Source organism: Ascaphus truei, chromosome 4, assembly GCF_040206685.1.
Source record: "Ascaphus truei isolate aAscTru1 chromosome 4, aAscTru1.hap1, whole genome shotgun sequence".
NCBI lineage: Eukaryota > Metazoa > Chordata > Amphibia > Anura > Ascaphidae > Ascaphus > Ascaphus truei.
The window spans coordinates 325,335,890-325,358,827 of record NC_134486.1 but is presented as its reverse complement, the minus strand read 5'-3'; the positions used below and the strand labels follow the sequence as shown (position 1 = coordinate 325,358,827).

Below are 22,938 nucleotides of genomic sequence, written 5' to 3'. Positions count from 1 at the left end.
AAACTAACCTTATTTGTTTCTTTGAGGAGGTAAGTAGGAATTTAGACCAGGGTAATGCAGTTGATGTGGTCTACTTAGATTTTGCAAAGGCTTTTGATACGGTTTCACACGAGGTTGGTGTACAACTTTTTCAGGTTGGGCTAAAGTTGTGAGTGGAGTACCTCAGGGATCGGTACTGGGACACCTGCTTTTTAACTTGTTTATTAATGACCTTGAGGTTGGCATCGAGAGCAAAGTCTCCATCTTTGCTGATGATACTAAATTGTGTAAGGTAATAGAATCAGAGCAGGATATAATTTCTCTTCAGAAGGACTTGGAGAGATTGGAAACATGGGCAGGTAAATGGCAGATGAGGTTTAATACAGATAAATGTAAGGTTATGCATTTGGGATGCAAGAATAAAAAGGCGAATTACAAATTAAATGGGGATAAATTGGGGGAATCCTTGATGGAGAAGGATTTAGGAGTGCTTGTAGACAGCAGGCTTAGCAATAGTGCCCAAAGTCATGTAGTAGTTGCAAAGGCAAACAAGATCTTATCTTGCATCAAACGGACAATGGATAGAAGGGAAGTAAACATAATTATGCCCCTTTACAAAGCATTAGTAAGACCTCACCTTGAATATGGAGTACAATTTTGGGCACCAATCCTAAGAAAAGACATTATGGAACTAGAGAGAGTGCAGAGAAGAGCCACCAAATTAATAAAGGGGATGGACAATCTAACTTATGAGGAGAGGCTAGCTAAATAAGATTTATTTACATTAGAAAAGAGGCATCTAAGAGGGGATATGATAACTATATACAAATATATTCAGGGACAATACAAGGATCTTTCAAAAGAACTATTCATCCCAAGGGCAGTACAAAGGACTTGGGGCCATCCCTTAAGGCTGGAGGAAAGGAGATTTCACCAGCAACAAAGGAAAGGGTTCTTTACAGTAAGGGCAGTTAAAATGTGGAATTCATTACCCATGGAGACTGTGATGGCAGATACAATAGATTTGTTCAAAAAAGGTTTGACATCTTTTTAGATAGGAAAGGTATACAGGGATATACCAAATAAGTATACATGGGAAATATGTTGATCCGGGGATTAATCCGATGGTCAGTTCTTGTAGTCAGGAAGGAATTTATTTTTCCCCTTATGAGACATCATTGGATTGTATGACTCTCGGGGGTTTTGTTTGTCTTCCTCTGGATCAATAAGTAAGTCTAGATAAATGATAAAGTATCTGTGGTCTAAATTTAGCATAGGTTGAACTTGATGGACGTACGTCTTTTTTTCAACCTCATCTACTATGTAACTATGTAACTATAATCAAGGGCATTTGATTAGCAGCACCTGTCTGCTACTTACCTGTAGCATCTTTATTCCTATGGAAGCAGTAAAGGTGTACTTAGTTTTTCACACATTGCTTCTCCATTTTGGCATTATTTTTGTTAAATAAATCATGACACGGTGTAATATGTCATGTGTTGTTGTTCATCTGAGGTTGTATTTACCTAATTTTTAGACCTGCTAAGGAACAGATGATTGTTATTTTGTCCAGATATGTAAAACCATAGAATTCAAAGAGGGTGTACTTTCTTTTACACACCACTGTATATATATATATATATATATAGTTACATACTTCTAGATTTTTAGTGTCATTGTCAAACCTATATTTATTTACTTTATAAACCAGTAGCAATATTTTAGAATGTTATTTTTTAAATTATCAAGTCATTGAGGTATTTTTTTTATTTTAAATTAAGGTTATCAAAGAGAATTAACCTACAAGAGAAATGATGGTTCGTTTAGTGCTTTTGGAAATGGGGATCCTTCTGGAAGTACTTGGTAAGTTTTTCCTGTATATTTTAATATTAAAGCAGCATTTCATATTTAGGAAGATCTCTAACAATATAACTCTCTGAATGTCCAAGTAATCTCAACACCCCCTCCCATGCTATGTCTTTCATATTGGTTTGTATGGTGTCTGTTATCAGTGTCCTCTAACTTGTTAAAAACTAGCAAAATTATCTTTCCCCAGAGTAGCTGTATATCTCAAAATATTTTAACTCAATTTTCATTTTTTTGTCACTATTAATGCAGACTTTAGATTTTAAGACATTACATAATGTCTTTATCACAGTTGTTAAATACTAATACCCTATTTCTCAGTTTCACCTATATGCATTAGTTTATTTAATTGACTTGCCTGTTACCTCCAGATCGGGTCCTACACCCTGCATTACACTTTAACTGTGAGCTCTCAGGGGGGGATTTCCCACAGGGCTGCGAAGGCTATAACCTAGAGCAGGGGTGCGCAACCTGGGAAGCGAGATTTTTCAGCGGGGGCAGGGCAGTTGAAGAGGCCTGCACTCTTTCTCAAGGCATTTAAATTAAATGCCATGGCATCACGTGAGCCCTCTGTAACTTACCTGGTCTGCGGTGATGCGTTACCATGGCAACATGACGTCACATGACCCCGCGATGTCATTTGATGCCGGAGACATGGTAAGAAGGGTGGCGAGAGCAGGGGGGGAGTGCAGACAGGGGGTCGCAGGGAAAAAAAAAAAGATTGTGCACCCCTGGCCTAGAACAGCAATATTTTGCGGGTGGCAATTTTTTGGAAAGGCACTTTGATTGTGTGTGTCACCTTTTCCATAGCAGGTCCCCTCCTGTTGCATTGCGTCAGCAGATGATGCCATGACACATGTTGCCATGACAATGCGGCATCATGTAACACTGCAACGCCATGAAAAAGCGGCATCACATGTCGCCGTGACATCTGTTGCCATTACAATGTGGCATCATGTGACACTCTGTCACGTTGCCAAGACAATGCGACATCGAGACGTCATACGCTGAAGAGGGCGACCCCCCCCCCCAGCCTATAGATGGCAAAAAGCTTTAACACTAATCTTTTTGACCAAAGCGGCAACTCATGTTTGAATGTTATTTCTTAAGACACAAAATATTTGCTGTGCAATTATATCAATTATTTACTACATTAAAGCACCACATAGATTGATGTTTACACACTTTAATTTGGGATTTTTTTCCAAATGCAATTCCTGGTGGAACATTTAGCAGGACTTTAAAAAGCTAAAGATGGTGGAAATGTGAGATTTCAGAAACATCAACTGGCAGCTTTACTAACAAATCGCAGCTTAGTTGGAGTGCGTATTACAAGAATTTAATAAAATAAAATAATTTATTATATAGCACTTTGCATATTCCAATTAGCATATGTCCCAGGTATATCAGGTGGGTTAACAGGTATCTCTCCATGTATTGTAGTGAGGAGTCTTTTGGGAGTGTAAGAGATGTATGCAGAGGTATTTAATGGAGACCGATAAGGGTGAAATTAAATCCTGGCTTTATTGCACCTGTTCCTTTAACAAGGCAAAACATACAAAAATAAACAAAATAAAGGCCTACTCAACTTTGGAGAATAACTAAACCTTTACTCCAGCCCTTTATAACTGTTGCTGTAAGCTGGTTACCACACTAAACACACACATACATATATACATATATTCTATTGTGTCTTTATTTGTATAGCACCATTAATGTACATAGCGCTTCACAGTAGTAATATATGACAATCATATAAATAACAAATAATACAAATAACAGGTCATGGGAATAAGTGCTTCAGACGTAAAAGTAACATTTAGGAAGAGGAGTCCCTGCTCTGAGGAGCTTACAATCTGATAATATATATACACACACACACACACACACACACACACACACACACACACACACACACACACACACACACACACACACACACACACACACACACACACACACACACACACACGTCCAACAAGAAAGTCTCTTATCTGTTTCTGTGTTGTAGCTGTAGGGAAGGCCTCTCTGCTCTCCTGGATCAGCACCCTTGTGTGCTTTGGAAATGTCCGTGCCCAGGTATAGAGGTCTTGTCCCCTTGTGTCTTGCTGTCAACACACAGTCTTGTGTGCTTCAAGATTCTCTCCTCATTGCAGCACCTTGTGTGCTGAGGAAAATCTCGGCAGTCCTCCTCCTCCTTATGTCAGCCCAAATGTGAGCTAAGGAATCTCTCTGCTGTGTTTCACATGAGGCTTTTTACAGAGCTCTCATTAGTCCAGGTGGAGACTAGCTAATTGATTGGCTGCAATTAATTATCTCTCTGCTGGATTCTCAGAGCTCTGAGGCTGCTTTATTTAAACAGGGATACGTCCCTGTTACAGGGAGGTAAGTATTTATGTCAATGGGTAATTTACTAAAAAAAAAAATCCTCTTTATCTATCTCCCTCTCCACCAGCATGTCCCACTCCCTATTCCTCCTTCCCCCTGAAAGGGAGTTAGCACATTAAATGAATAGCGAGGTATTCTGAAGCCAGGGTCACGTGTGATGTGTGAATAGCCCCAGATAGCTTTAACTCAGCCCTCTTTCCAAAGCACACCAAGTCCTGTTATATTTTCTTCACTTTATTAGGAAAGCAGAGAGAAAACACGGGAGTTAGGGAGTGATCACAAAGCCACACAAATTGAAGAAGTAATAAGAAGATAATAATGGTAATCAAATATGTGGGTGCAAAACTGTGAACTGAAAGTGAATCAGAAAAGGGGGGGAAGGAGAACACAAAATGGATGTGTCTCCTAAAAGAATTCACTATACTGCACTCCTACATTCCTTAAAATTTAACTTTTAATAAATTTACATAAAACATATGTTACCAAAACGACGTGTATGGTGAATTAAAAATAAATTTAATTGACAATACCACGCATCCGTGTTAATGAATACAGCTAAACCCCGTTATAACGCGCCTCGTTATACCGCGATTCGGTTATAACGCGGTTTTCCCGTGGCTCCCGTTTTTAAAAAAAAAAAAAAAAAAATTAAAAAAAAATTTTTTTTTTACATTTTTTTTTTTTGCACACTGCACACACTGCACACACTCACTGCACACACACTGCACATTGCTCACACTGCCACACTGCACACACACTGCACACTGCACACACACTGCTCATTGCTCACTCTGACACACTGCACACACACTGCTCATTGCTCACACTGCACACACTGACACACTGCACACACACTGCACACACACTGCACACACACTGCACACTGCACACACTGACACTGCACACACACTGCTCATTGCTCACACTGCACACACTGATACACCGCACACACACTGCACACTGCACACACACTGCTCATTGCTCACACTGCACACACTGACACACTGCACACACACTGCTCATTGCTCACACTGCACACACTGACACACTGCACACACACTGTACACTGCACACACACTCCTCATTGCTCACACTGCACACACTGACACACTGCACACACACTGCACACACACTGCACACTGCACACAATTATTATATAGAAATAAACAGACAACTGCACTTTAACAGATGTATTTTGCCTGTACAACGTCTTGTGACTTTTGTTTCACAAAGTTAAGGGGGTGGGAAGTCATTGTGCTGTGGGGGTTGGGGGGGTGGCGGGGCCCTGCGCTGCGGCTACGGCGGGCCCTGTACTCTGGTTAGCGGTCTGTGTGTGTGAGTGCGTGAGTGCCTGCATGTGTGTGTGCGCGTGTGTGTGTATGAGTGCGTGAGTGCCTGTGTGTGTGTGTGTGTGTGTGTGTGTATGTGTGTATGTATGAGTGCTCCAGCCCGAGTCCTTGGAGGGAGGGGGGGGGGAGAGTAGCGGGTCCCTCCTGCAGCCAGTGGAGGGAGGGACCCATAGAAATGAACAGCACTTGTGTTACCAAAAGATGAAGATGCTCATCTTGGCAATGAGGCTAGGCAGATTTCTGTACCAAAGATAGATTACATGTCAGCAAGATTGTCATTTGTTGTTAAATACCCCACACGTTGCACATAGTGTTAGCATATTAAAGCGAGGCCTTTTTACCATGCTTAAGTTCTAAATACCTGGTCCCTCCTGCAGTCCGGGGAGGGGGGGGAGAGTAGCAGCTCCCTCCTGCAGTCCGGGGAGGGGGGGGAGAGTAGCAGCTCCCTCCTGCAGTCCGTGGAGGGAGGGGGGGAGAGTAGCGGGTCCCTCCGCTCAAGCCACGCCCCCCCTCCCTGTCAAACCTCCCACCTCCCGCTCCGGCTCTTACACTTACTTACACACACACTCAGACACTTACACACACTCACAGACACTTACACACACGCGAGGGCCCTGTGCTGCGGCGGGGGGGTTAGCGGTCTTCCGGAGACTGCTTACCTGTCTCCAAAGCAACACACTTATGCAGGCACCCCTCACGTTCGCCGTGCGCATGCGCATGCGCCGTGCGGCTCGTGAGGAGTGGATGTTGCCTGCCAGTTCAGTACCGGTGACAGGGGGAAGCGGGGACAGGAGGGACATCCCCGCTCCCATCTCCTGCCCCGCGGGCTGTCCCGCGGTGACAGGGGGAAGCGGGGAGTGGAGGGACATGCCCGCTCCCATCTCCTGTCCCGCGGGATGAATATGCGCTAAAGCGCGGCGGCCATTTTTTTCCCCGCGACCCCGTTAGTAAAGCGGTGGTCTCGGGGTGGACCCCGAGACCCGCGTTATAACGGGGTTTAGCTGTATACGTTGGAATTGTCTCAAACAACTAATTTGTCCCTGAGGAAGCTCCTTTGCTGGAGGGAAAACCGTGTTGGACGCGCAATGTTGTCAGTCTCCTACTTGGAGCTGCTTTTATGTAGTGCTTTGTAGTCTCCTGACTCTATCTATGTAGACCTACTACTGGCTATATTTCACCAATACTCTGTGTGCTAGCTTTCCTGCTCTCTATATGATACATCATTGAGTAGTGTATTGCACAATGATTCACTGATCCAAAGGCTGTGAACAATAGTTTCACTATGCTGTGAATCACCCTCTCTTCACTACCACAATATCAGCTGCACTATTATATTTACTAGATGGTAATATACTATTATCCCTAAGTGCTCTGTGGTCTATAGGTTAAAGCAGGACTCCTGAATTTTTATTATAAAATCACACACTGAGTAGGCCATATCTATATATACTCACTTGGTCACATAGGTGCCTCAGAGGGGTTTATACCCTGACTATTAGCGTCCTCTGTCTTGCAGTCTCAACTACATTTAGTTGTTTGAGACCATTCCAACGTATATTAATTGACACGGATGCGTGGTATTGTCAATTTAATTTATTTTTAATTCACCATACACAACGTTTTGGTAACATATGTTTTATGTAAATTTATTAAAAGTTAAATTTTAAGGAATGTAGGAGTGCAGTATAGTGAATTCTTTTAGGAGACACATCCATTTTGTGTTCTCCTTCCCCCCCCCCCCTTTTCTTATTAGGAAAGCAGCAGTAAATACAGGCACTTGTGGATGTGATGTTGTGTTGGGAGAGTGTTTCTCTGTGGATGCTTTGTAGTTAAGGGCAGCTAAAAAGGATAAGGCCTTGCCGGGTGGAGTGTAACATGGAACGTACTCACTCAGCCAGTGTCAGGAAGGAAAAGGAAGTAAGGGGGAATCTGGGTAACAGGAATAGTCTAGGGACAGACTGTCAGCAAGACAGGGGGGAGGGCAGAATAGCCCATTCTGAGACAAGATCTCAGAGGTTGCTGTAGCAACTCACTGGCTTCATACAGAGGTAGGGATTGCAACACTGTGTCTAACACACAGGCACTGTGTGTGTGTACAGAGCAAAATATGTACAGCTGGAAATGAGGAGCTGACAGGCAGAAGCTGCAAAGGAAAGGTAGGGGGGTGAAACAGAGATGGCAGAGATGTGAATTCCTGTTCCAGGACATGAGGCACATTGACTTTATACTTGAGGAATCGCTTGCGAGCTCTGACTGCAACTAAATTTTTTGCAACTAAAAAGGACATTTCACATGTTTTGTGAATTCATGCATTAGGCTGAGGACCCGCTGCGGTCGGTGATGCGGCCTGTTGAGCTGTGTGTGTGTCATGGGTTGTTTTTTTTTTTCTTTTGGCCAGCTCAGTTTCATTCGGGAGGAAGAGAGGAAGAGAGAGGAAGAGAGAGGAAGAGAGAGGAAGAGAGAGGAAGAGAGAGGAAGAGAGAAGAGTGAATGCTGAGCTCCATGTGTTGTGTTTTTTTTAGTTTGGCCGGCGTCAATCAGAGGGGCACTTCACTGAGCAGGAACTAGTCTGGGTGCGTGTGTTGTTTCACTCTCCCTCAGCATGCAGGAGGCTCTCACTCTCCCCTCTGCAGACCCACTTCCTATGCAAACACCCTGTATTAATGCCTGGCTTGTTTGGGAGGGAAAGTGTTTGTGCAAAGATTTCTCTTTCTCCCTCCCCCTTTTCTCTCCTCTGTGAGGGCTTTTTAAATACGTTGTTGTTTTTGGATATATGGTATGAGAGTCAGGGGGGAAAATAAACATATGATTTTAGTTTGGCCGGTGTCCGTCGTGGCCCCGCCCCCTCGTCATGGCCGTGCCCACACAGCCCATTTTGGCCACGCCCCCTCACGCCTCAGAACCCCGCCTGCAGATCGCATGTATAGCGCTCTGCACGCACTGCCTGTTTGCAGCGGGGCCTTAGCCTTAGTTTTGCACATCTCTATCTGTAACCATGTAAAGTAATAACTAATTGAGGTAAAAATCTGCTGAGGGGGAATTTTATCCTGATGCATGATTAAGTAGAACTACAGATGTAGCAGGCATTCTTACCTCCGGTAATGTTACACAAGGAGCAACATGTAATTACATAGCACGTGCATTAGTGGTAATGCATGTGTCACTATTATTTTAAATGGTCCTCACGGTAAATTATGTGGTAATAATGTGGTAGCGTTATTGCATCATGTTAACGAGAATAAAACCGCATGCTACGTCTGTATAAATGAATAACAAAGCTTTGTTGTGTCTCACCAAAACAGGCAAAATATATTTTTTGAAGAAAAAGGTTTGAAAGCATACATTCAGTGTATAATTGTATTCATGGTTATACAGTGCGATATGTTCAATGGAATATTGATATAGACATTTTCCAAGCACAAAGCACCCGCCTCAAAGATTTTACATTTAGTTCCCACCACACACAAAGATAAACAAACTTGTGCATGGTCAGAAGTACAGGAAGTGACATAGATTGAAACAGAGCTCACCTTCTAAAGCCAATATCTTAGCTTCTACAGTATGTAACTTCCCCTCCCAGTAAATGATAGATCAGGTTTATGATATTGTGTATCTTTTTGCATCTTTATTATTCATTTTATGTAATAAATTAACTTTTTCTTCATCTCTAGGCTCTCAGCGTTTGTGCTTAGATGTTTCCTTCAAGCTCGGCCATTTATTTTTATAAGTCCAATCGTTTTGCAAGAAACAATAGACTGGCTGGTACAGCACCAGGATACAAACACTGGCGTATTCTATGAGCCCGGGCGTGTTTTTAATTCTAACCTCCAGGGTGGGCTGAATGGCCCTATCACCCTGACTGCATATATACTGACTTCCATCCTAGAAGATGAACAATATAGGGTAAGTAAAACATGTAAATAGACTTTTACAGTCAGCAATCTACAGACAAAATCAGGTCAATTACAATACAATACAATAGGAAAATAAAACCATATCACCTTTCAGAGTAATTTCATGTGGTCTAGACCCTCTCCTAGTCTAGCTTCCAACATTAGATTCAGACATTGTATTTGTCTCCATTATGAAGTACTGTACCACGAAACTGTATGTATAACTTCCATCTAAAACCATTAATGAGGTTTGCGTCTACAACATTCTGTTATTGGTTTCACATCTCTCTAGATAGCTGTAACTGTGTTGGTTGGGAAATAAGGCAATATGTCTGCAATTTAATGTTATTACATTAACCCTTTGCGGTCCAATTAATTTTCACTAAGTGCGCCAGCAGGTCTAATTTAATTTTTGGAGAAAAACCACGTACAGCTTTTTTTTTTTACACACAGCACACACTGCACACACTGCACACACTGCACACACTGCACACACTCTGCACACTGCACACTCCACACACTCACAGCACACTCCACACACTCACAGCACACTGCACACACTCACAGCACACTGCACACACTCACAGCACACTGCACACACTCACAGCACACTGCACACACTTAGCACACACAGCACAATCACACACCCCCCTATCCACCCTACCTCCGGTGTCCACTGCTGGGGCATCATGGGGCTGCCTGCGGGGATCGGTGTGGGGCTGGGGGGGGGGGCAGTGAGGCTGCTGGGGTGCGGGCTGCTGATGGGGATCGGTGCCAGGCTGGGTGGGAGAGGGGGTCAGTAAGGCCACTGGGGGGCGGGGCTGTTGATGGAGATCGGTGCCGGGCTGGGGGGGTGGGGGGATTGGGGCTCAGGGGGGGGGGTCTGTGAGGTTGCTGGGGTTCGGGGCTGCTGATGGGGATCGGTGCTGGGCTGGGGGGAGAGGGAGGGGGGTCAGTGCGGCTGCTGGGAGAAGTGCAAGGGGAATGCCGGGGAAATCCGACATTGGACCGCAACTACTAAAATATTTTGTCGGATATATTCCGACATTGGACCGGAAAGGGTTAAAAAGTAACAGAAACTGGGTAATTTATACACACTTAAGCCAAGATGTACAGGAATCTTTTGTGATAATAAATATACATTTTAGTTTTTGATCTATTGTTTAAGATTGTGGCTCAATATCATATATTGCTTGTACAGAATAATGCTATTATTATGCCATGTTATCTTCATTTTCCCACATTTTAATTATATATGATACCTTTTACACTTTGTTTTAGACTATTTATGCTTCCAGAGTTGTTAAAGCTGTACAATATCTTGAGGGTAGGTTTGATGAAGGAATTTCCAGTAACTACACCTTGTCAGTTGTGGTATATGCCCTATCTCTGGCCAATAGCACCAAAGCAAACTCAGGCCTTGCCCAGCTGAATTCAAGAGCAGACAGTATTGGTAAGTACATGGAAAATATGTATTAATCAGGATACCTTAATGAGCCCTATTAAAGACCTGCTACTGTGGCTTTTAGTACATGTGATGCTACACACTTATACAGCTTCATAATTCAGTTCTGATTCTAGAAATAAACCCTAATTAAAGTCACATATTTTCGTGGCAGTGCTGCTCATCTCTTAAAACTGTTATAGAATATGCTATGTGACTAAGGGGTAGATCCTCACAAGTCCCTTAATTTTTTAATGATACGTTACCTCCATTTAGCGTATATCGATATCCATAACGTGTATCCCCAAAGTTCCATTGCGTTGCGATGTACTCGCATTTACCAAAAACATAGCGAATCGATACATTTGAATGGACGTTAGACTTACTCACATGTATCTATCCAGAGAACACTTATAAGTATCAGCCATAGTATCTTTGAGTGTTAGAAACTATTTTGCTACTTCTTTGTGGTTTTTACTTTCATTATTGTTTGGGGATTTTATTCACGCCTATTATTTTATTTGATTGTATTAATAAAAGGTTAGTTTTATTTCATGAAAGCAGAAAGAAGGATATTCAGCGCTCGTGCTGCAGAAATCAAGATGGAAAATCCCTTTGCTGCACGTGCATGGAGCGTCTCCCCAAATGCTCCCACTTCAGAAGGTGATCCCCCCTAAAAAGGGGGGAGGACACCCTGAAAGACAGAAAAGAAAAAATGCACAGATGCGCACCAGGGATTAGATAAATGTTATTTATTAATAAAAATACACATATAAAACTGAGAGGATCCAACCCCTCCTCAGCTAAAGGGTTAAACTGCCCAGATACAGTGACCATACATATGGACTCGAAACCCTAAACAGCTAAACACACACAGTACACTAAAAATATATATTCAATGTAAAAAAAGGTGCTTCGTCACGTGGTGCGAAACGCGTAGAGGTCACGACAGGTCATCCTGCGCGTGTTTGCTGAGAGGCTGAGACGGAGCCTGCCTGAGACACAAGTGGCGTTTTTCAACTTCTGCGGTGCCGCGATCCGGATTCTATGCGGTCATCCGTGGACTCCCACTTCTGCACCAGTGTGAGTGTTCGTTTCCCCCTGTCAGCGGTATGATAGTCCTCTCTGGTGGTTTTAACTTGAATCACCTTGGATTGGCGCTATTTTCTTTGTTTTTTCCCTTTTTTTACATTGAATATATATTTTTAGTGTACTGTGTGTGTTTAGCTGTTTAGGGTTTCGATTTTTCAGAGTCCATATGTATGGTCACTGTATCTGGGCAGTTTAACCCTTTAGCTGAGGAGGGGTTGGATCCTCTCAGTTTTATATGTGTATTTTTATTAATAAATAACATTTATCTAATCCCTGGTGCGCATCTGTGCATTTTTTCTTTTTAATTGTATTTCATATCTGATATCAACTGTTTTATTGTAGGGGATATTATCAAATTGTCCACACTAGTACATACTGAGGTGTTATTTCTATGCTGGTATTGTTAATTACTACTAGTTATCAACTTATATGTACTGTGATGTCTCGGTCACGCTGCAAGGTCTTTTGTCCCGTATTAAAGGCAGGAAACCTATTCGTTGAACGGGGTTTATTTACAGGGCCAAATCAGGATTCAAAAACATAAAGTCAAAACCTACTCCCTTTGGGAGACTAACTCACAGCATAACGCTACCTGGCTGGCCAGTTAAGCCAGTTACCAGCCCCCAAAATATACAATAGAATATCAGGGAATAATATTAAAGTCCTTATCTGACAGTTGGGGAACTTTGTCCCAAGCGAGTCCAGGCAATCCCTCTGGATACGTCCGAGCTCCGCTTCCTCATTAGGTCTGGAACATTGTTTCTGTGGAGCATTGCCGTGTCATGTGGTTTGCTCATGCCCGTGGCCATTCGGTTTCCTGGGTGTGATTCCCTGCTGGTCTCAGCAGACCCTTGCTCCCTGCAGGCCTGGGGGGAAGTGGGGGGACCAGACTAGCCAGTGTCGTCCTGGTTGGGGAGAAAGTTTCTCTCCCTCTCTGGCAGCTGCCTGCCCACTGTAGCTGCCTTTTAGCTGCACCTGCAGCTAGAGGTATTGAACTCCTGCATGCTGGAGTATACACACTACAAGCTCTCTAGCATACAGAGACAGTGACAGTCACAGAACCTAGACAGTGACAGTCACAGAACCTAGACAGTGCAAGTAATTTGGTATTCTAGTTTTTTTCTGTCTGTGTGGAGAAACATTTCTCTTTCTTAGCTGCTATTACTCATATGCAAATCGTATGGTAATGAGCAGTTTACCTAACAATGGAGATCCTGAGTTCATGTTAGTGCATGGGAATAACACTCCGATATGTAGCACCTTCCAAAGTCTGGTGTTGCCTACATCCAAACCCTGATCATCGTTGAGTTTTGCTGGGAATAGCCTAAAAGCAATGTAATGAGTATAGCACTTAAGCCTTTAATTACAAAAAGTTATGTGTCGTACAAAGATGTATATTAGGGATCATACTGTATAAATGTCTGAAACACATGATATGGTTTTTAGTGATTAAAGTGATGTGTGTGTGTGTGTTAACTAATATGGTATATAATGTAGTAATGACTGTATCAAGTATGGGTGTACAATAATGTATAGCCATACATACCTCAACAATATAAATTAATATTTCCTTTTTTATTAATGTACAATTAAAATAAATGAGGGTGTCTTTCCTCCATTTATTTTAATTTTACATTAATACGCATTCTAAATTAATTTATATTGTTGAGGTATGAGAAAAGGAGAAAGGTTGACGAGGCAACCTAAAGAGATCTATGTGCACTCACAATAAACATTAGAGGGCTCGGAAGTATTCAATCCTAGGGAATAATCCCTATATGGTCACTCACTGATATACGTGATAAAACCCTTTATTAAACATTGATGCAAGAATCTAATATCTAGGATAAAATTAACAGGGAGAAATCACAAAAGTGGAGATACCTATAAATCTTTGGCTGCCATGCAGCATATCTCTGTCCTCTACAAAGTGAAGGGACAGTACAGAAAGAGGAAGGAAGCACCAAACCAAATACTGGGGCTTATGCAGAGAGGAACGGTAAAAAAGTTTAAAATGGCTGTAAAATAGCCACAGATTTGCCGTTAGTGAAGGTGTTATGCAGAGAACGTCGTTAACTCATTTCGGCAAAAAACTGCAAATTGCCAACTTTTCCTGGCTATTTGAAACTCGCCATACTAATGCACATATTGGAGTGTTCCAGCGATTCGGAGCTTCTGGAATACCACGCTATATTAGCATGGCGAGTTTCAGGTTCTCGCCACGAATTTGGCGAGTTTTACAGCTCTGAAAGCACTTTTAAAAATCGCGCCATTTTCTCCTGAGTTTCAGGATTTCTGGCTAGTTTTTTCGCCACAAGATGGCGCTATTTCTTTATCTATGCTCTCTGCATGAGCCCCATAGTCTATTGGTCTTGTCACAGAAGTGTGTGGTATAATGGTCATATATATCTAAATACCTAAGTGTCAAGTATAGATCTAAAAAGATATATATACACACACACACTATTATCAATGCCAACGTTGTATATTACAACTGTTGGATTTTCTTTGTGTGGAATCCAATCACCTGATGGGAAGCCTCAGTGTTAGTTGTAGCTGTTGCAAATATCATCTTATATTGCTGTACAGTTGGTAATAAATTGCTACAATCCATGCACCCCAGTTACACTGTGAAAAATGTTCATGTGTATAGCGAAACCGCAACATTAAGCATTGTCCTTAATCACACACTATCAGCAAAGTGTATACAGAGGGTAGAGTTCAGGGTTTCATACTGTTGTATTGTATCCTTAGCTTGTATGTGCAGTATATATGTCACTCATGCATAGGGTTATGGAAGTAATCACTGGACAATGTTTCCAGATAGTTACGACCTGTTGTGACTGCTGTGCTTCAATATGACTCCTCTCACAGATCCACTCCTGTGCTCCTTGATGACGTCACTCTGGTGACGTCAGTAAAACCGACGTATGTTTCACGCCCGCAAGGCGCTTTGTCAAGGTATAGGGAGTGGTATCCGTCCACTCCAGTGGCTTCTTAACCGCATTGATAGAGGTGTGCATAGCTATTCTGGACAATTGCGGAGAAGAGGGGCGGTACAATCATGACAGAATAGCTCATACGCATACCTCGTGTATTAACCTATTGTGAGCCTGTCATGGTTGTTCCCATATAGTTTGTAATGGCCCCTGCTTTTAAGTGTATATCTGCTGGGATTCATCAGTACCAATATTGTACTTGATTAATTAATACAGAAGTTACATTCCACTTAGTTGGGGACGATATTTAAAAGCATGAACTACACAGTGATCCATTGTTCAAATGTCCTAATGTAGTGAGAGCACTTTGTATTAAGACATCTAATGTGTGTGTGTGTGTGTGTGTAATGATCTTATCCGATTTGACTGCATTAAAGATCTAAATTTATTCTCACGCAAACTGCTTCTCCATAAGTTTTTTAAAAGGAGAAGACATAACTATTTAAAGGGGACTCCCACAGATATGGAGCTTGATAATATAGATGCATTGAGAGGTCTACTGGAGGAAAGTGATAGGACCCCAGGTGAAGGCCCCTTCACTGATTTAAAAAGTCCATCCACTTTCACCCCTCTTTCTGAATCATGTACAAATGTTGATGTTTTTGTGAAGATGGTAACGACTGAGATTATGAATCACCTTCCAAATCTATGAAACATGTGTTCTATCTGTGAAATCTATGTGTCATATGCACAACGCAGAGCACTTTATGACCTTGAACAGGACCCCTTTATTGAGATTAAGCCCTCAGATAAGGGTGGAAACGTTGTCATTCTTAACAAAGATGATTATGCCCAAGAATAGAGACGTTTGCGATCAGACACTAAAAGCTACTGGGTATTACAGGAAGACCCCACTCCATTGTTTAAAACAGAACTACTACACATCCTCACAGAAGGGTTGACTAATAAGGTGATCACCAAAAAAGAACTAGATTTCATCATGGTGAAATGTCCACAAGTTGCCACATTTTACCACTTGTCAAAATTACACAAAAACAAATTGCCACCCCCGGGGAGACCCATTGTCTCAGGAATTGGCAATTTAACGGCAAATGCAAGTTAATATGTGGTCACTGTGTTCTGTCCCTTTGTTAATACTTTGCCGTCATTCTTAAGAGACACCACGGATGCATTACTCAGACTGGAGGACATAGTAGTCAGCCCAGATACCCTTCTTGTAGAACTGGATGTGGAGGGACTGTATACCAGCATCCCACATCCAGTCGGTCTGAGAACTGTGATACATTTCTTAATACGAGATACAAGTTGTTACGCTCACAATGATTTCATTATACAACTTTTAGACTTTATTCTCTCTAGGAATTATTTCCTATTTGACCAAGTATTTTGCCATCAAGTCCAGGGCACGGCAATGGGGACCACCTGCGCTCCCACCTGTGCCAATTTATATCTAGGATGGTGGGAGGAAACGGTTGACTTCAGCGATGCCCTGTAAGAGTACCCCAGATATATCGAATGGTGGGGTCGGCATATCAATGACATTGTCATGCTACGGAAGGGGACTAGAGAACTTCTTAATCAATTCATCAACCTGTTAAACAGGAACGATCACAATCTGAAATTGACGTTTGAAGCGAGCCTGACGACACTAAACTTTCTAGACCTAACTATCTCCAAACATGTAGATGGTAAATTGACAACAACAATATACAGGAAAACTACTTCCACTAATAGCCTTTTATGTGCAGACAGCCATCATCCTCAACACATAATTAAGAACATACCTACAGGCCAATTCTTGAGGCTAGGCAGAAATTGCTCAACCATGCAAGAATACAAAAAACAGGCCGTAGATATGAATTCTAGGTTCCTACAATGAGGATATACCAAGAACTCTGTACACAAAGCTTACATAAGGGTAAAAGGTACACCAAGGACAAGTCTTTTGAGTGATAGGCAACACATGGCTACAATAGAGGATAAAGTCATAAGGTACATTGGAACGTTCAATAATCAGTGGAGCGAGTTGCGTAACATCTTTAACAAACACTAGCACATCTTACGAAGTTACCCTGACCTGCAGAAGGTTTTGAAAGATACACCAACTATGACCTGTAGAAGGGCCAGAAACCTGAAAGATAGACCGGTTCACAGTCACTTTATGGTAAAAAGAAATAGGACATAGCTGGGTGGTATGAAACCAATTGGATCATACCCTTGCGGCAGATGTCGGGCATGTCCCTTTATGAGAGTCACCAAAGAATTCCCAGATCCAGTAATCCCCAGGGTACATGGCATGAAAAACTTCAACAACTGCCAAACCACAGGAGTGATTTATCTAATTACATGCAGATGTAGTATGCGATATGTGGGGAAAACCCATAGAGCCTTAAAGGGAAGGTTACTCGAACATCTGGGTTCAATTAGGAATGAACAGGACACCCCAATAGCACGACACATCCATCAACATCACAATGGTGATCCATGTTTCCTTACATTCTGTGGAATTGAACATATACCATGGGGCCCTAGGAAAGGGAATTGGGACAAACATTTGATGCAGCAGGAGTGTCAATGGATTTTCACTCTGCAAACATTACAACCCAATGGCCTTAATGAGGGATACATATACACCTCATTTTTGTAAGACACCCTACTACTAACTTGCTGGTGGAGTCCTTAACTCTGTACTGCCAGTTTTGACTTCTAGAGGCAGACAAGACAAGGCTTACATACTCCTACATTACCAAAGGTTTCGTATATGTCACCTGACCACACAGTACCGAGTACTATTACCTAGGTGGCAGTGAGGTGATCTTTCGACTCCGGGTGCTATTAGTGACCTTGTAGTGTCCGCTGTAACCTCTAGAGGCAGATAACGCAAGATACTCCAACACCATTGTAGACTACTTCTATTAATATGTGGGTATGTATTTATACAGTTTAGCATATCCACATGTAGTAGCCTAGAGTATATGTAGTGCTGAGTCTACAGTGTTATGAGACAACCAAAACAAAAAAAGGGGGGGATCTTGGTATACAGTGGGGTCTTAAACTCCTTGGTGTCCGTTTTGACTCTTAGAGACGGTCACATTAAGGTCCACACACTCCTACATTACTATAGGCCCGACTATGTAGTTATACCATACTAATACACTTTCTATTCAGAGCAGTATGGAAATCATCACAGTGTTGTGTGTTTTTTTTTTATAACTTGAATTTCATTGGTTTTCAAGAAACAATATGGAAAATAGCTGAAGCGCTCAAATGCAGGTATATCTCAAAATGATAATAAGCCAGACCACTGTACCAGGGTACTAACAATTGATATAGTACCTATTGTGTCATATAATGGGTACTATCCTCCTGAAGACAGGTGGTGTGTGATGCAACCCACTCACCATCAGTCTCATTGGCAGGTTCCCCTGAAAAATATACAAGTACTCACATCCTGGTAGGGCAGGCAGGCAGGCTGTGCAGCTACTCAATGCAATACAGGGAAAAGGGAGACCAAAAAGCGCACCAGCACAAACGGAGCAGGAAGAACCCAGGACAAAAAATGATTAAAGGGGCACTTTAATGTGACAAAAGACCCATCCAATGCATTTCGAACGTCGCAGCGTTCTTTTTTGCATTGGATGGGTCTTTTGTCACATTAAAGTGCCCTTTTAATCATTTTTTGTCCTGGGTTCTTCCTGCTCCGTTTGTGCTGGTGCGCTTTTTGGTCTCCCTTTTTCAAGAAACAATGATAATACAGCAGTTAACCATTGTAGTGTCATGCGTTGTTAACATCCCGTGCGTATAACAGCTATGCACAGTATAAGAACACTAACCAAACTGGGTCAGTAGGGAGGAAGGGGAGGGAGAAGCGGGGGGTGGGAGGGGGAGGAAAGGGAGGTATGGGGGGAGGGGGCCGGTGACGGCCGAGGGTCCGCTCACTCTCTCTTTTTAAGAAGCCACTTTTGTGGACAGATACCAATCCCTATACCTTGACAAAGCGCCTTGCAGGCGTGAAGCGTACATCGGTTTTACTGACATCACCAGACTGACATCATCAGGGAGCGCAGGAGTGGAGCTGTGAGAGGAGTCATATTGAAGCACAGCAGTCACAACAGGTCGTATCTATCTGGAAACATTGTCCAGTGATTACTTCCATAACCCTATGCATGAGTGACATATATACTGCACATACAAGCTAAGGATACAATACAACAGTATGAAACCCTGAACTCTACTCTCTGTATACACTTTGCTGATAGTGTGTGATTAAGGACAATGCTTAATGTTGCAGTTTCGCTATACACATGAACATTTTTCACAGTGTAACTGGGGTATATGCATGGAATGTAGCAATTTATTACCAACTGTACAGCAATATAAGATGATATTTGCAACAGCTACAGTACAACTAACACTGAGGCTTCCTATCAGGTGATTGGATTCCACACAAAGAAAATCCAACAGTTGTAATATACAAGGGTGGCATTGATAATAGTGTGTGTGTATATATACAGTATATGTTTTTAGATCTATACTTGACACTTAGGTATTTAGATATATATGACCATTATACCACACACTTCTGTGACAAGACCAATAGACTATATTTGGTTTGGTGCTTCCTTCCTCTTTCTGTACTGTCCCTTCACTTTGTAGAGGACAGAGATATGCTGCATGGCAGCCAAAGATTTATAGGTATCTCCACTTTTGTGATTTCTCCCTGTTAATTTTATCCTAGATATTAGATTCTTGCATCAATGTTTAATAAAGGTTTTTATCACGTATATCAGTGAGTGGCCATATAGGGATTATTCCCTAGGATTGAATACTTCCGAGCCCTCTAATGTTTTTTGTGAGTGCACATAGGTCTCTTTAGGTTGCCTTGTCAACCTTTCTCCTTTTCTCATTGTAAATTATTCCCGTATGCACCCCATTTATGTATAAACAAACCACACATAGGAGAGCGACAGTATTTTCTAATTTTGTATATTGTTGAGGTATGTATGGATATATATTATTGTACACACATACTTTATACAGTCATTATTACATTAAAGGTGTACCTGTTCCGGTTTGGAAGAGGTGTTTCAGCGGGCACCACGAGGCAAAAAAAACGTAGCAACTGCTGGACTGTGCTGTGAAGTGTCCTTTATTGAAGCATGGTTAAAAAGAGGGGGGAAAAAGGATGCCCCTGCACCTCTAACGCGTTTCACCCAAGCATGGGCTTTTTCAAAGAGTAACATTACCCGTGTGCAGGCCTCTGATATACCGGATGTGAACCGGAAGTGACGTCACACAGCAAATGGGCTCTGATTATATGCTGCATGCTGTATGATAGACTGCCAGACTCATGGCTTGAAGACACTCACACATAGCGCAAGTGCGCCACCTATGGTGCCTGTCTGCCAGTGAGCCTACACCACACACACAGCAGGCTGCATGATGGAATACTGAGTCATAGCTGAATGACATTCACCCGGCACCCATGGGCTTCAGTGACATGCGCATGTGACATGTGAGTGTCTTCAAGCCATGAGCCTGGCAGTCTATCATACAGCATGCAGCATACTCAGAGCCCATTTGCTGTGTGACGTCACTTCCGGTTCACATCCGGTATATCAGAGGCCTGCACACGGGTAATGTTACTCTTTGAAAAAGCCCATGCTTGGGTGAAACGCGTTAGAGGTGCAGGGGCATCCTTTTCCCCCCCTCTTTTTAACCATGCTTCAATAAAGGACACTTCACAGCACAGTCCAGCAGTTGCTACGTTTTTTCTGCCTCGTGGTGCCCGCTGAAACACCCCTTCCAAACCGGAACAGGTACACCTTCTCTGCATCCCTTGTCAGCCATGGAGCACACAGAACCGGCGTTCAAACCGCATGTGAGTAAACCTGCTGCTTAAATGAGAGCCACCCCAGGCATACAAGATTATTCAATTCAGGGAAATTTCAGAGGTCAAGGGGGGGTCCAAACACTCCCTACTTACAACTCTGCACACCTCTGTTATACCTTGTGCCATCTAGGGGTTTAATGCATATAGCCTCAAGCATGCAATACCACACCAAGTGATCCGGTTTAAAACGCAGTTAAAAACATTTACTTTACAATTACTGTGGGTCACATATGCTCTGTAGCACTGGTTAATTGGGGCCACTTACCCCTTACAATTTTGTCCATTATTACATTAATACCATGCCATCAAGTGAAAATGTTAATACATCTAAAACATTTACTTTTCTCAATATCAGAACAATATTTGTATTAGCTTTTGGTAATGCCCACGAAAATCTTCATTAATAGCGCTGCATTAATAACATGCCTTAAAGTTTAACCAATGAACATGTGCAGTGTATTGGAGAACGTATCTCTGAGAAATGAAAATCACAGTTACTAGCGCTACTACTTTGACAAACGGATGTTATTTTGCATATTATTAGCTTTGAGGATACCCATTACTAATAAGAAAAATAACGTCCGTTCCCAATTTCGTGAACATCTTATTAGGGGAAAATGACAGGATCTCTGTCGATCTACCCTTTAGTGCCTTAGAAAAGATGAACGACTCTGGATTTTCATGCCTTATAATTAAATCAAGATAACAAGTATGGAAGTTCTTGAACTTGAGTTGGAATTATATTGGTAGCATTAATGTTAATATTATTGTTATTTTTTGCTGGTAAAAAACAATAAGTATTTTCGGTGATTAAAATGTGGATATGTTTAGGCCCAGATCCACAAAATAGTTTGAAGATTTAGCATACCTTTAGTGCATTCAAATGGGAGTAGAGGCACGCTACAGCTTAGCACCCTTTTATGGATCCAGGCCTAGTGAGCTGGGTGATTATTTGTTGCAGTACTGCAGTCCAGCTCAGAGGGGGCCTGAAAAAAAAATGAGTTGTACTTACAGATATTAATTGTTGAAAATAAAGCTGGCATATATTCCTATTCCCCTTTCTTCATTTCATTAGGCGGAGCAAAGTATTGGTCTTCGCCCTCTGTAATGCCATACTACTGGCAGCCACAATCAAGAGATATTGAGACCGCATCTTATGCACTGCTTTCCCACTACAAACAAAACATGATCCCTCAAGGAATTCCTATCATGAAATGGCTTAGCCAACAGAGGAACCATCTTGGGGGATATTCATCAACTCAGGTTACAAATCTTTCCACTAACGTTACTCTCTTAACTACAGTACTTGTAAAACTTTGCGCTTACTCACTTGTGTAGGGTTTTGATTTCCTAAACAGAGGAGTCCATAGTATTTGACCCAGTTCTTAAAATATTTTGGTGATTTAATAAAGTTTTATATTAAACAGAAAAAAGAATAAAGGTATAATTTGGAATTGTTATATTTTCAAACTCTCCTAATCATGGCTATCTTTGCAAGGGAACTGAATTTTGGCACTTTTTTAGGCAAGTAGACACGTACAGGATTTAGAGGGAGCATATATATCAGGAACACCCCAAGAAAAGAAGGAACAAATATCTAGTGCACTTCTTCCACACAAATGGATAATGAAATGGAACAAATCTTGGCTCGTATGAAGCACCTACTTACAGGACGTAGGATATAAACCAGCAGTATCAGGAGGCTAAACAGCAGCTTCTCTGGTAGATATTCGGTCGTGGTGAATCTCAGGGAGAAGAGAGACAACCGGAGAGAGCCACTAGTGCAGACCCGTTAAACGTTTATCAAGAATAATAAAATAGCAACAATTTATGTACTCACATGATGTACATTCAAAACAGGCACATCAAGTTAGAAGGTAAGCTTGAGATGATCTCGCGCCGTTGAGTTATAGTTAGAAGCCGTCTGTCTTGAGTTTCTCCCGTAGCTTGATGACTTCGGATGGGGTCTTACGTCACTTCCGCCGGTGTCTTCACTGCTTCCGGATTCGCAGGGAAGGGGACAGGTGTACAACAGCTGATCCTCTCGGCTTGATCTCACAGCTCACACTTGCAG

The 22,938-nt window shown here is 42.2% G+C and overlaps 1 protein-coding gene across 2 annotated transcripts in view; it reads left to right on the top strand.

Moving 5' to 3' along the window:
• Nucleotides 1-22,938, top strand: part of LOC142493648 (CD109 antigen-like) — a 181,266-nt gene that overhangs the window by 149,929 nt on the left and 8,399 nt on the right. For both annotated transcript variants that reach the window (XM_075598012.1, XM_075598011.1), the window contains 4 exons: nucleotides 1,761-1,842; nucleotides 9,254-9,485; nucleotides 10,757-10,928; nucleotides 21,940-22,127. In XM_075598012.1, the coding sequence (XP_075454127.1) occupies nucleotides 1,761-1,842; nucleotides 9,254-9,485; nucleotides 10,757-10,928; nucleotides 21,940-22,127 (674 nt within the window). The remainder of the gene's footprint in view (nucleotides 1-1,760; nucleotides 1,843-9,253; nucleotides 9,486-10,756; nucleotides 10,929-21,939; nucleotides 22,128-22,938) is intronic.